At 31.6% G+C, this 14424-nt stretch overlaps 1 protein-coding gene across 1 annotated transcript; it reads right to left on the reverse strand.

Annotated features, from left to right (window-relative positions):
• Positions 1–7924: 7924 nt before the first annotated feature.
• LOC126727508 (uncharacterized) lies at positions 7925–8922 on the reverse strand. The gene has a single exon (XM_050433190.1). The coding sequence runs from the start codon at positions 8788–8790 to the stop codon at positions 8341–8343; it is 450 nt and encodes a 149-aa protein (XP_050289147.1). The 5' UTR covers positions 8791–8922; the 3' UTR covers positions 7925–8340.
• Positions 8923–14424: the final 5502 nt, after the last annotated feature.

Below are 14424 nucleotides of genomic sequence, written 5' to 3' on the forward strand. Positions count from 1 at the left end.
TATGACATGTAATTCTCAAGTATAAAGAATTAAGCTCAGTGAATTCACAAGAATTGATTCTTGGTTCAAAACCCCAAGAAACAAGACGACCACAAAGAAGTGGCATCATGTCATCAACAGCAAGAAACTCAGTGTATGGGTATGTGGGTTTATGAACAATAGGCACTCCTATAGCTTTAGACACTGTTTGCTTATTTATTGTGAATTCGTGACCTCTAATCCAAGAAGTCAAGTAATGACCACCTGTGGCCTCAGAATACATAGAAAGGTTAGAGTAAAACTCTCTAATCAAAGCTGCAGGAGAAGGATCAAACACCTCACACAAAGAAAACCAATTCCTAGACACAAAGTTCCTACGAATGGAAGGGTCTAGCTTACTCAAAACTATATCCCTCTCACCCCAAATAGACCTATATTTGGTCAAGGTCTCATAAGTGTCTTCACACTTATCAATGAGAAATCTAACACTATCAAAATGAGCAGAACAAGAAGAGGAAGACTCAGGGTTCCGATTGGCTCTAGTTTTGAACTTCCTACCAACCTTAGGAGCCATGACTAAGAATCAGAAACAAAGAAAACAAAGAAAACAAGAAAAACCAAGGGCAGACTACATTAAGAAGAGTTAGAGACAAGATAACATACAATTTTGAAAAACTATATGATGCATGACAGTTCAACACATATGATGCATGATCAAATGCTCCAAAACAGTCTGATTTCATCACAATTTTGAAAATTGACAAAGGAAATTTAAGAATTTTAGAAAAATCTCAAATTTTGAAAAACCTAAATCTCAAAAATCCTTATATTGATCAATTGAACAACACAACAAGTTATAATTACTCAATCCATCAACAACAAAAGCCAATTTCACTTAATTTTGCCCAATTTAACAAAATCCCCAATTTTCTCAAGAACATTAGAACCCTAATTTCGAAATTTTTAATCAATCACAAAAATTTTGAAATTAAAGCATGTGAATCATGTTGATATGATGCATGAACAAAAACTCATGGTTCAAATTTGATCAAAAAAACCATAATCATCAAAAAACCCCCAAAAATTTGAAAATGTGAAATTTTTTGAAAAATGCATGATTATATGTAATTGATGAAAAAGAAAGGTCAAAAGAGTCTTACCCTAAGTGTATGAAGAAAACCTTTGAAACTTTGACCAAGAAAACGACAAAAAAAAAAATAAAATAAAATAGAGAGAAGGGATCAAGAGAGGAATCAGAGAGAAAGACAAAGAACTTTTGAAAAAGTCAGATCTGATTCCTATATGTTTTTAAAAATCGAAATCCAATTGGTCGAGAGGAATTGAGCAAGAATCGAATTTCACATGACAGGCTCGACTGATTGAACAGGAATTGGGACGGAATCGAAGGAACCCAAGACTCTAAATTAAAAACTTGTTTTTCTTCTTCACATTTCGATCGGTCAAAAAATAGACTCGATCAATCGAATTTTAAAGAAACAGAAATTTTGAAAAATTCTAGAAAAAATTTTCTGCAGAATTATTTGAAATACTGTTTTTATGATATGACATGTATGTTCATGACTTCAAATGATTTTCAAAACCAACTTTTCAAAGAAGAAATCAAACGTTAACAAATTTCCTCAAACTTTTCTTTCCTCACTCCCCAAAATGCATTAAACACATCAAGAAGTTTGATTTTAGAAGGCCATAAAACTTAACACACAATTACATGTATCAAATTTAACAAAGTTTTGCTTGTGGTGTATGCAACTAGTAAGTGTATGAGATAATCACACGGTGATATGTAGACAGAAAATAAGCACAATTTCTATATTATTCATCACATAAATTTGAAAGTAACTATTTCCTAAAGAGTTACATCATATAACTCTCACATCTCCTAGAAAACATGCTTACAACCATGCATTATTATTATTCTTTTTTTTTTTTTTTTGCTTTTTCTTTTTCTTTTGAAGCATATTTTACTTTATTTTTCTTTTTTCTTTTTGCTTCTTTAAACTAATGTACAATAACACCTTAAGAATTTTGTTGTACAAGTGCTACACCTTACCAAGCACGACTTTTATGATTTGCACACAAGTGTTCATGATTGGCGAGTAATAGTGGTGAGATGGTTATTTATGTCTTTCTCCTAGGATTTTTTAGTCCTTACAATCAAAAGAATGTGACTTCAAAATCAAGAGCATGTGATTAAAAACCATAAACAACTCACAAAATATAAGCACTACATAGCACAAACTAGCAAAGTGTAGAAAAATAAAGCTCATCAAAGCTAAACAAGGTACACGACATGAAATGTAAATTTCATAGGCCAACCTCAATTACACATCTTGAAGATGTATAATACAAAAAAAAAAAAAAAAAAAAAAAAAAAAAAAAAATTTGTGTTATGATTTTCTTTTTCTTTTTTTTCTTTAAAAAAAAAAACTGAAAAACAACAAAAGTAAACCTAGAATGCAATGCAATGTATGACTGTTATGCAAATGCAAACCTAAAGAAAAAAAAATTTGGTCACAAGAGATAGAAAGAATTAACACAAGGACCATTTCAAAAAGACTCACTAAGACTGAGGCTTTTGCATCCAAACTCTTTCAGATGCATACTTGGAGTTGGAATTTCTATTAGAGTTTACCCTAATTTCAGCTCCAGTAGTGGTATAAAGGCTAAGAACCTTTACCAACTCATGAATAAGTGCCATAGGATCTTGTGCGTTTGGCACAAGCACTTGTGGTTTGGAAGCTTGCTTTATAGCTTGCAACTTAAAGCAATTTGGTCTAGTATGTCTAACTCCACCACAAAAATGACAAAACCACTAAGGTTTGTGATTTTTCTTGCTCCCAGATTGATTGGGTTTCTTAGGTTTAGACTCACTCAGATCTACCCTAGTTCTTCTAAAAGCTAGAACTCCATCCTTATGTACCTTGACTTCAAAATGGGTTGTATGAACAACAGAAGTTGATGTAGCAAGTACAAACTTAGGGCACAGAGGTAGATCCATTCTCAACAAACCCTAAACCTATTTTATCAGAAACAGACTTTTGAACATGTAACATCTCATCTAGTTTAGATGTAGAAGTTCTATCTATTTGTTCTCTAGCAACAGATAATTCTAATTCTAAACTTTTAACCTTTCCAAGCAAGGACAGGTTCTCAATTTTAACAAAGTTCAAGAGTTCATTAGCATCAAACAACCTTAGTAGCAAATTCTTCTTTTCTTGTTCTAGAATATTTATCTCTTTCAACCCTGATTCAACACTCATAGCATCTTTAGCTGCTATCTTGCAAAGCTTGTTGTAAGCTTCTTGCAAATCTACATTCTCAGAGAGTTCCCCATCAGAAGAGTTCTCATCAGCAGCCTCAATTTCACTTACTACAGCAGTAGCAATGAAAGCCATGAAGTTTCCTTCTTGATCACTTTTAGACTCATGATCAGAAACTTCATCATCACTCAAAGTAACAGCCATAGCTTTACCTTTGAATCTCAAGAGAATTGGACACTCAGATTTTAGATGACCATAACCCTGACAACCATAACATTGTTGTCCTAAAGAACTATTAGAAGATTGACCTACATTATCTTTTGATTTTTCAACATTATTGTTTTTGGCAGTGTCATTCTTCTTAACATTCTTAGTATCAACATTGTTTCTATTTCTTGCCCTCCTATTATCATTTCTCAGAAAATTTCTAAAGTTCTTGGCAAGATAAGTAATCTTAGTAAAAGAAAGTTCATAATCAAATCCACAATCATCAACAGATTTCAAGGCCATAGATTTGGATTTACTAGATTTTGGTAAGTCGGATTCATAAGACTGAAAAGATCCTACAAGTTCATCTACAGGAATAGAGTCAACATCTTTACTTTCAGTTATGGCAGTTACTTTAGGTCTGAAATCCTCAATTAATGATCTAAAAGTTTTCCTAACAATTTTAAGTTGATCATACTTCACTCAAATTAAAAGCAAAATTGACAATATCATTCAACTTAGCATAAAATTCATCAAAAGATTCATCATCATACATTCTAATTCTTTCAAATCTAGAGGTCAACTGCTGTAATTTATTGATCTTTACTGCCTTAGTGCCTTCATGCACTATTTGTAAGATGTTCCATGCAGTGTAAGCAATCTCCACATTTGAGATTCTCATAAATTCTTCCATAGAAACAGCATTGAATATCGCATTCATAGCCTTACTGTTAAAGCTTGCTGCTTCTTTTTAGGTAGTAATCAATTCACCAATAGCAGGGGTCAAGGATCAACTCTAGGTAAAAAAACCTAAAAACAAGAGCTAACCCGCTCTGATATCACTTGTTTGTTCGTTTAGACCCCTTAAACCAAATTGTTTAACATAATATATTAACCAAGTAATTACTTAGATTAATTATTAAGATCTAGGTTAAACACAAATAAATCATATCATGCAAAGCAACGGAAAATAAATAACACCTCGATATGATGACCCAAGAAAACCAATGAAACAAACCGTTTCAAGATAAAAACCTGGAGAGGATTTGACCTAACTATCCTCAAGGTAAAATAAATCCACTATAAGAGAATCGAAGTTTTTACAATCAGATTTAACCCTAAATCTATTGCTATCTCATGTAGTAACTTACGAACACAACCACGTGCAAGCTCCGAATCCACGGACTCCTTCTCTTCTTAGATTTACAACAACACTAGTCACCTTACTTGTGACTTTGAGATCCCACTCAAAGGTTTCAAATCACCATTAGTAATGATCTTGATGCAGCAACTATGTTCTACCAAACGCTTGATTAAAGTTTTTGCTCCGATAGATTCTTATGTAGTTAGAAGATACAAAACCTCTCAAATCTCACAAAGAGTAACACACAAGTCTTTTTCAGCAGCATCAAAACTGGCTAGGGTTTCCCTATTATATATGGAGAAGTTTAGATGAAACCCTAAACATTTTCGCGGGCTTAAGCCTATTTAAAAATTTGCAAAAAAAGCTGTGTCTACGATTCTCGATCGATTGGACCTAATTCTCAATTGGTTGAGCAAGGCAGAATTACACTCGCTTTTTCTGAACTCAGATGGACTTGAAACTTAAAACACCCACTTTTAAGCATTGCCTAAAACCTAGACTAGACATATTTTGTTCTCGGTTTGCCAACACAATACAAATGTGATTCTAAATATTATGACCTAAATCTTTAGAACCTAACAGGATAAACTTAGATATAAAATAAAATATAAATCTTTTGTTCCATTTTTTATGCTCCATCAATCACGATTGCCTTTCTAAAATTTGAAACCTAATTTAATTAAAAAAAAATGTTATGTCTACAATATTTTCACATCACTTTTATAATAAATCTTAAGTGATAGGTTGTTATTGATTATTATTAATTAGTAGACAAAAGAGTAAATTTCAGTAGTAAGTTTTAACAACTTACTATTTAAGATGCGTTGTAAAAATTTTGTGAATATAAACGTAGTACTTCTCTTTGATTAATTATCCGCAGTTTGCTAGAAGACACGTACTGGATCTAAAGTATGTTGATGCAAGTTAAGTTGAGAGTATCTAAAACAATTATGCAAAGTTCAAAAACATTGAGACATGAAGAAGACTTCTATTTGACTAATGATCATCCCCACATAGTAAGTCATCCAAATAACTAGATGTCTCCGATCTAGAGAGATTCAGCCAAGTTCTACTCCGGGAACTGGCGACTGAACCCGTGAACTAAGCGTCGCGATCCTTTTTGTCCTATCAATGTGCGAGGCTCGCTGCTAAGTTCATGGGGATCTCCCACCTTACTATTTTAAAATTTAATCAAGTAGTGATGGAAAAAGATAATGTGTTTGATTATGCATGGCAACTATTCATTGAATTAAATACATAGTGTATGTTAATGAAGTACTATCTAAGATTGATTTTACCATGAGTGACCTTCTACTTAAACCAATAAAATGGTGCTTCGTACGATGCACACGACCTATATAAATATAAAGTCATTGTTTCTATTTGATAATTTTACTTATAAAATTTAACTCGAAAAATGGAAGTATCTGATCTACAAAACTAAAACCAAGTTGGCTTGTGGTCCAAAAGATTAAAAAAATTGAGAGAGTGGTGGAGTTTGAGAAAGGGATATGCAAGTATTGTCTAATGTATAATGTGGGAGAGAGAAGAGGGAATCCATGTGAGGACTGAGTTATACGAAATATGTACAGGAAGATTTGCCAGCTTGCTCGATCTCATTTATTTTATGTAGCTTGGAGATGTCGCTATTTGACAACTTTGGATTTATGCTAATAAGATAAACTACCCAATTCATAATACAAGGGGGTTGGGTTGGAACTCTTGCCCTCCATCAAACCTAAGCACCTCTCTCTCTCTCTCTCTCTCTCTCTCTCTCTCTCTCTCTCTCTCTCATGTTTCAAACCGAATAAAAATCATCTATCCACTTTGAGTGTTTCATATTATTCTCCGCCAATTACACCATGAATATTGCAAGTCCATATTTCCTCCGACAAAAAATATATATAAAGAAAAAATAAAATTTTCCACTAATTAGCTAGCTTATTTCCTTCAAATGATCAATAAATAGTTAATTCAATCAATAGTCACTTGATCCTCAATTGTGTCAACTATCCTTTTTTATTTTTGTCTTTACTATTTATTAAGATTAAGAGACTGCTATAAATAGAAAGAATGAAGTTATTTTGTAGTGAGTGCATGGATTTCAGTTAATTTAATTGATAAAATTTATCGTTATTGAATAAAAAAATTAGACTCAAATCTGACCTATATAAAAAGGAAATCCGTCATCATGGGATGAATATAAAAAATTCAAATCATATGGTATCATAAATCAAAGGTTGTCCAGCTGTGAAGATGAAGGAGGTTGCCGCTATTAAAGTTGATTTTCTTTCAAAAGTTGATGGCTTAACTTACTTCCACAGTTATATAAAAAGAATAGGCGTAATACTCACAATCATTAGCCTTAAGATATAATAATTTATTGGGTATTCTATTTATTTTAGAAATGCCTACCCTATATTCCCTCTAATTGTTTTCTAACAAAATGTGTTATATATATATATATATATTTTTTTTTTTTGTGAGAATCAAATATTGTGTTATAATTAAGCTTCAGCATTTGACCCCATTACTCATATTTCTCCAATGGCAATAGTACTTGGACCCACCATCACCGTTAGTGGCATGTCACTTCGTCAACTAGCTAGGACAAGTTATTGATATTTTATGAAAAATTAACGAACTGCTCTTGAACTCTTTTATTGAATATTGGCTTATTAGTTGGACAATTAAATTAGGTTTAACGTCAAAGGAATAATAACTTAATTGTTAGGCTAACACTCTTGTCAATCATTGAAATGGAACTGACCTTAAATCATTTTTACAATATTAACCAACGAAATTAAAGGAGCAATTAAGGTTTTTCTCCAAAAAAAAAAAAAAAAAAAAGGAGCAATTAAGGTTTCATTTTTGACAAATCGTGAATGGAATCATTTCATGTCATTGTCGTTTTCTAAAGGAATAAGGATGTATATTTATTCATTCAGCCAAAAAAAGAAAAGGATATATATTTATTCTTTAGAATAAAGGCAAAATTGTAATTCTAAACCAAAAATACGTAAATTTTGATTCAACCCACTTCTTTTTTTTGAAATCTTATACATAATTTCATATGCCAGCTATAAAATGGGGTGAAAGAAACAAGAAGTATAAAATCACATGGGACAGTACTAGTGACTTTTATTACAACTATTCTGTGCTTAACGCCTTCTTATTAATGATTATTGATCAAGCACAACACAAACTTTTTGCTTAAACTTTATTTCAGGACCCAATGGTTTTAATCATAATGAGGCTAAGAAGAAAGAAATTAACACAAACCATCTCACAGATTCAACAAAACACATATAAATTCAACTCAATTTGGGCTACTATATTAAGAGTCCCCCCAATTATTTTCTTCTCATGCTCAAGGAAATAAATTTGTAGGAAGAGAAAAAAAGAAACATATTTACTTACAACTTTTGGAGGGTGTGTAAAATACAATTTCATTTTTAGTACAAAGATTTCTCTCTCCGTCATAAATTTTTTTTTCTCGAGAAGCAAACGGATTCATGACCTCATGAATTGTGGAATCCCGATCTGCCATTATTATACACAGACCGAAACACAAAAAAAAAAAAAAAAAAAGGCAAACAAAGTAATTAAAACTTATCCACAAAACCAATAACCCCACGTACATTAATCAAAACCGGCCCCATTGCATGATTGAACCCACTTTGGTTATCGCTGGAAGAAAAAAAAGAATTTTTAGTATTTAAGACTATACTAGTCTTCTGAGATGCTCTCAAGATGAGGTCTCCATACTCCAACTCTGCCATTTCTACGATCTCTACGTGAGGATTTCTTTTCCGATATGACATTCTCTAGGTAACGATCACAGTCTTCTGAGACATCATTGTTGGTTTGACACTTTTTGCTCTTCTTGGAGGACTTGTTGCCACTCTTTTTTTTTTCTGGAAAAGAAGATGAAGGGATCAAGAAGTAAATGCTTCCTCTCTTGAGCTCAGCCTCTGGTGAGAGTATTAAGATTTTGCGTACAACGCCTTGAGAGCATGGCTTGCTTAGGACATGATTTGGGTTTGCCTTAAGGACCTCACCAGCAGTGATTGGACCTGTAAGCTCTTCTACGTAGCCATTCAAATGGACTATGCGGATCAAGTCAAGAGCTCCACAAGGAAGAACACAAGCCAAGCAACACCTTAGACTGTTACCCATGACTATGGATTAATTTTCTCTTTGTGTGTGTGTGCGAAACTGATCGAATTTGGGAAATCTCTTTGTGATTGTGAGTTGGGACTCTCTTTTTCTTCTTTCTTGGTATGATGAAAATGAAATATGAATGTGACCAAAGGGTGGACAATGTGTTATATATAGGAACAACCGTACTCATACGAACACAAAGTAGAATGTAGTATATTATTATAATGGATTGCAAAATGACCAAAGTATCCTATGAGTGAATTTCAAAATATTGGATTTGGTCTAAATATGATGCCCTTCCTTCTAAGTGTAATCTAATTAACTTAAGCCGCCTCGTAATGCTATATGACTGCAATTGTAAATAATCTTTAAGACTAGTGGGGTTTATTTTATTATTTAATTTTACTTCAAATATAATATTATATACATGGAAATGAAATTTCCCACATGACACGCATGGAAGCTTATAGTCTATAGAGGCGGACTATATTGTTTACTTTTTGACACATTTCTAGGAAAGGAGTTATTTATGTCACATTTTTGTTATGGTATCTCAATTCATATTACATTTTAATTCACATGACATGCATGGCAGCTTCTAGTCTATATATAGAGGCGGACTTTATTGTTTACTTGTTGACACATTTCTAGGAAAGGAGTTATTTATGTCACATTTTTGTTATGGTGTCTCAATTCGTATTACATGCATGTTCATAATACAAGATAATTTACCCAAAATAATAATAATAATAATACGAGATAGGGTAATAAATTGCTAGCACTAGTCGAATTATGAAGAGCGTAGCCCAGCTTGTAGCCTTATTATTAATTAGTGATTATTGTAGCCTTATCATTTTCTAATTATGATATGGAGAAGGTTTGGAAACTTTCAAGATGTTTATCAAAAAAACAACCAAAAATAAAACTTTCAAGATGGGGTTAGGGACTTAGGAGTGCTTATCGTACATTATTTACCAGTTTTATTTTATTCCTCGATTTCTGATTTCAAGTAATCAACCGAGAGTTATTTTTTTAAAACACAAAAAACAACACACCATTTCCTATACACTGACACCTTGATTTATTATAATATGCATCCAAGCGTTGCCAATGGAACTGAATTGTAAGTATTAAACAAGTATCACAAACTTGTAGTGAAGGAAGAAAGTATCACAAACGGACAATTGAACTCGGGCCTTATTCACCAAAACGTAAAATGAACTCGAGCCTGTTGCACTGAAATTAAATAATACTAATAGCAAACAAAGAATACTAGGGTAAATCTATTCTTTTAATATTCAATGTCATCGGTATTGGCGCAATACCTTAAGTTGACAATAAACTATTTGTAAATGGTAAAATGAAACTGCTACTGTAAGAAATTGGGTCCTAAACAATGGATTGAAGGACCCATATTGAAACCTTAGTTACTAAAAAAAATATAAAATAAAATAGGAGAACTATGTAAGGACAAAGTTTGACAACAAATTTAATTGTAGCCTAAAATTACAACTCTATTCCATTTTTTTTATTGGATGTGAATTTTAATAAATCTACCATTATATTACATATTCTTCTTATGTCCTCTGTTTAATAAAACTTTCAGAAGATTAAAGATTAATAGCTATATCATCAATCAAATGTTTAAATTTCAAATTTTTATAGTTTAAAATTATGCATAAAAACTAAGTTTATGGATTGAATTGTAAATAACATTCGATTGATATAAAATTTGACTTGTGTTAAGAACATAAAGAAGATGCAATCCAAACAATTAAATTTTCAAAGTATGTAGTTGTGGGGCCAAAGAGCTTGACAATCCCGGCCCACTCTGTACTGGGCCCAAAGCCCGCGCCGAGGAGGAAAAAATGCCCGAGGACATACAAAGAAAGCCCAAATGGCCTAGAGATGTTGCCGAGGACGATCCTGTCCTCGCCACTCCAGACCCCAGAAGGAAAGAACGGCACGCCATCAAAGGCAGCTTCCCAGAGCACCCCCAGAAGAAAGGACAAGTACAATAGGACACACACGGGAATATGGTGTAGGAGTAATTCAAGGAGAAACTGTCACCTCCGCATTGAATGCACCCAACTAACATTCTGGCCGCATTAATAAGAAAAGGGCCCTTGAACAGTGCGGCCTTGGTTGCCGCAACTCACAAAGGGTTTGGGAAGGTGACTGATGGGACGAGCACTCGAGTAATGACCTGCACGATCAACAGATGGAGGGTCAAGATCGACTGGAAAGAGGTATATAATGTGAGAGACCCTTCAGGAATGAGGGATCGTAGAAAAAGAGGTGGAGGAGAGAAAGAGGAGAGAAAAAGGAGAAAACTGTAGCAGTCTGTGTGATCTTGAAAACCACTGTAACCTAGTACTGAAAGAAGAAGAAGAATAATACAAAAGCTCCTCGGACGAAATGCCCGAGGACAAAGTTTCACACTTCAACCCATCTCCTTATTGCTCAGCCCGCACCTGACCGTGTCTAGTGATTGTAGTTTAGACTAAGACCTAGTTCTTAAACCCATCCTCTAAAAATTTATTGTATTGGGCTAGTTGGGCTTGAGACCTTTTATCCAGTAGAAGAAGTGCTCAAACCCACCCCCTATAGTAGCCATATTAATTTTATTAATAGAAGTTGTAGTCATATTAACCAAATTTGTAACCAAACTTTATTCCCACGTAAAAATGCATGCTAATAATAACAAGTCTTTTTCTTTCTTTTGCTCTCTACTAAATAACAACCTCACATGGAAAAATACATAATTATTCAATATCTCAAGAGTACAACTTTTTTTCTATGTACTAAATAACAACCACGTGTGGAAATAAGTAACTATTCAATATGCAAAACTCAAAAATATAAGGGTATGTTTGGTAACTGTTTTTTCTCCTTATTTTCTGCTTCCAAAAATAATTATTTTATTTTAGAGACTAAAAAACTTGTTTAGCAAGTCAAAATAGATGGTAAACAAAAACTATTCTCAAAACTCAATTTGTGAAGAAAACTGAAAACATACAAAAAGTAGTTTTTTTTCTAATTTCTAAAAGTTAATGAAAATAAGCATTTAATTTAATGAATCTGTCTTATTTAATGAATTAGCATTAGAGTTTAAATCCTAGCAGCAATATATTTTAGTATTTTCTATTTTTTTCTTCAAAAATTTTTTTTTTTTAATTTCAACTAACCAAATAAGTTTTTAATTTCAAAAATACAAGAAAAATGTTTTTTATTTATATTCCCAAAAACAAGTTTTTGAAAATAGAAAACAAAAACTGTTACCAAACATAACCTAAGTAATAATTCAATTTTCAAAACTCAAAAGTACAACGATATGAGATTTCTAATTCTCACATACTCTATGTCACTAATTAAATTCATGATATGATCTATCATAATAATGCCATTACCTCATCATGCTAAAAGTTTTTTTAATTTAATTAGTTCCTCTTAAATACGAGATATGGGGTTCAATCCCCACCTATACTAAAAGCGGACGTCATATATTGAAACTCTCTCAAAAATACTATTAAATATACATATTTTTTTCTCAAAAAAAAAAAGTTCCTCTTAATATCTCCAAATGAAATGTCCAAATTCAAATTCATCATCCCAATTTAAAAATAAAATTAGTTTTTACAAACTTGTGTAAATATAGTTTTTAATGTTTTTAGTATTTGATAGCATCAAAAAAAAGTAGTCAAAAGAAAACTATTTTTTGTTAACACAAAAAGTAAGGCTTATTTTTAGAGATTGTTTTCACTAAATATTTTTGAAAAACAACTCTATCTCATAATAAGCTAAATAAAGGAAATTAAAATATTGTTTTTTAACTCATTTAAAGTTGTAACCAAACAAAGAAAAATGGGGTAGTTTTATAGAAAATACTTTTAGGAAAATGACTCATTTTCTAAAAAAACTTTATCACTGAAACAAATATAGCCTTAAAAAAATTACTTCATTATTATTCACTGTATTGGAAGAGTGGAACCAATTGACGGCAAGGCTATTTTTGGCAAAGCATGGAAAATTAAGCATTGATCAATAAATAGAGCATTCTATAAAAATAAAATAAAAAATACTAAATAAAGTGCTAACAATAATTTAATCAATCTTAGGCTTTTAATGTGCTTTTCACAACATGACCCCATGTCAAGTCATCGCGAATATAGGCATCGCCGCATCGTATAACGGGAATACTTTTAAAAGTTTGGATTACTTTAATTTGAAGTAAATAAATATAATAAAATGAAATAAAAAAATCTGGCTTGGATTGAAAATAATTGATTAGGTACGGAATGGAAATTGTAGAGTACAAGACTACATGTGGGAGTTTTATTTCTTTTCATTATAATTTATATCTCGTCCGTAGTGAACACATCCATTATCCATAGCTCAAAGTAACATCTTAGACGACCCATCTGGCAGGCCTGATTTTTTTTTTTTTTCCAAAAAAATAAAAATAAAAATAAAAAAACCAAACCAAACAGACAAACCTTGTTTATGTTCTTTCATCTAACAAAACAAGTTAAGTGGTTCTCAAAAAAAATAAAATAAATAAAATAAAATAAAAACAAAACCAATTAAGTTTAATCCCAACTTTAGGTTTGACTATTAAACGAACTAAAATTAAACATAATTTTTAAAGAACTCGTGAGTATGGCATTCGCTTAAAGTATATATAGTTTTACACATATATAAAAAAATATACTTGTATATACTTGAGATTAGATTGGGTAAGTTTGTAAATAAATTTATGATATATCAAATTACTGTTTGTTAAAAAAAAATACTATTTGTAATTTATTGATAATATAAATTGTCAATTTTATAATCAAAATTAAGTCAAATAATAGAATTTCAATTATAATTTAGTTATTAATTATTATAATAAAATAATTGCTAACCCATGTAATGAGGAAAATTTTAATAAAAGTATTTATATACCTATATATTTAGTAAGTATTAACTAATGAAGTGTAACTTAGAGAATTTGTACTGTAGAAAATAACTTGATTTAATTAGAATTATTTTGAGAAGATAGATTCTTTAATCAGGATCTATTTAGTGTTGGGTCAAGTTACTTTATCCACAAAAGCTATATTATCTTCTTTTCTTTTCTTTTTTTGAGAAATACAAAAACTATATTCTTATTAGTTTCAATTAACGTTTTTTTTTTTTTTTAAGTTTAAAATAACATAAGTTAGCAACCATTTGTAAGTTTAGACATCTCATTTTCCAACTGAGAGTTGGTTCACAAATCAGTAAAATAGTAATTTCACCATTACAGGGTAATACTATCATCTAAAACCGCTAGATGAGCAAGTAATCAATTCAAAATTACATCAAAGTTCATAATGATCAAAACGGCATACTAGATGGTAAAATGAAACAACTTGCTCAAAAGATCAATCCATACGAAGTTTCAACAATTAAAAAGCATTCTTAAAACTTATAGTTAAATCCATGTGATTAAAATTAATTAAGGATAATGCTAACAAATGCTCTAAGGATATTGGTTAATAATTTATTTTAAGAAAATTTTGACACCACTTTTATGAGACAATTGGTCACGTGTTGTGGGAATGTCCCCTTGCGAGAAATGTCTGGGCTCTGTTCCGAGGTACAATCCAGAAGTGCAGAAATGAA

The sequence above is a fragment of the Quercus robur genome, chromosome 1, assembly GCF_932294415.1.
Source record: "Quercus robur chromosome 1, dhQueRobu3.1, whole genome shotgun sequence".
NCBI classification, from domain to species: domain Eukaryota; kingdom Viridiplantae; phylum Streptophyta; class Magnoliopsida; order Fagales; family Fagaceae; genus Quercus; species Quercus robur.

Bases quoted from the DNA above. Each gene is read 5' to 3' on its own strand.
- LOC126727508 (XM_050433190.1), bottom strand. From the start codon at position 8,790: ATGGGTAACAGTCTAAGGTGTTGCTTGGCTTGTGTTCTTCCTTGTGGA.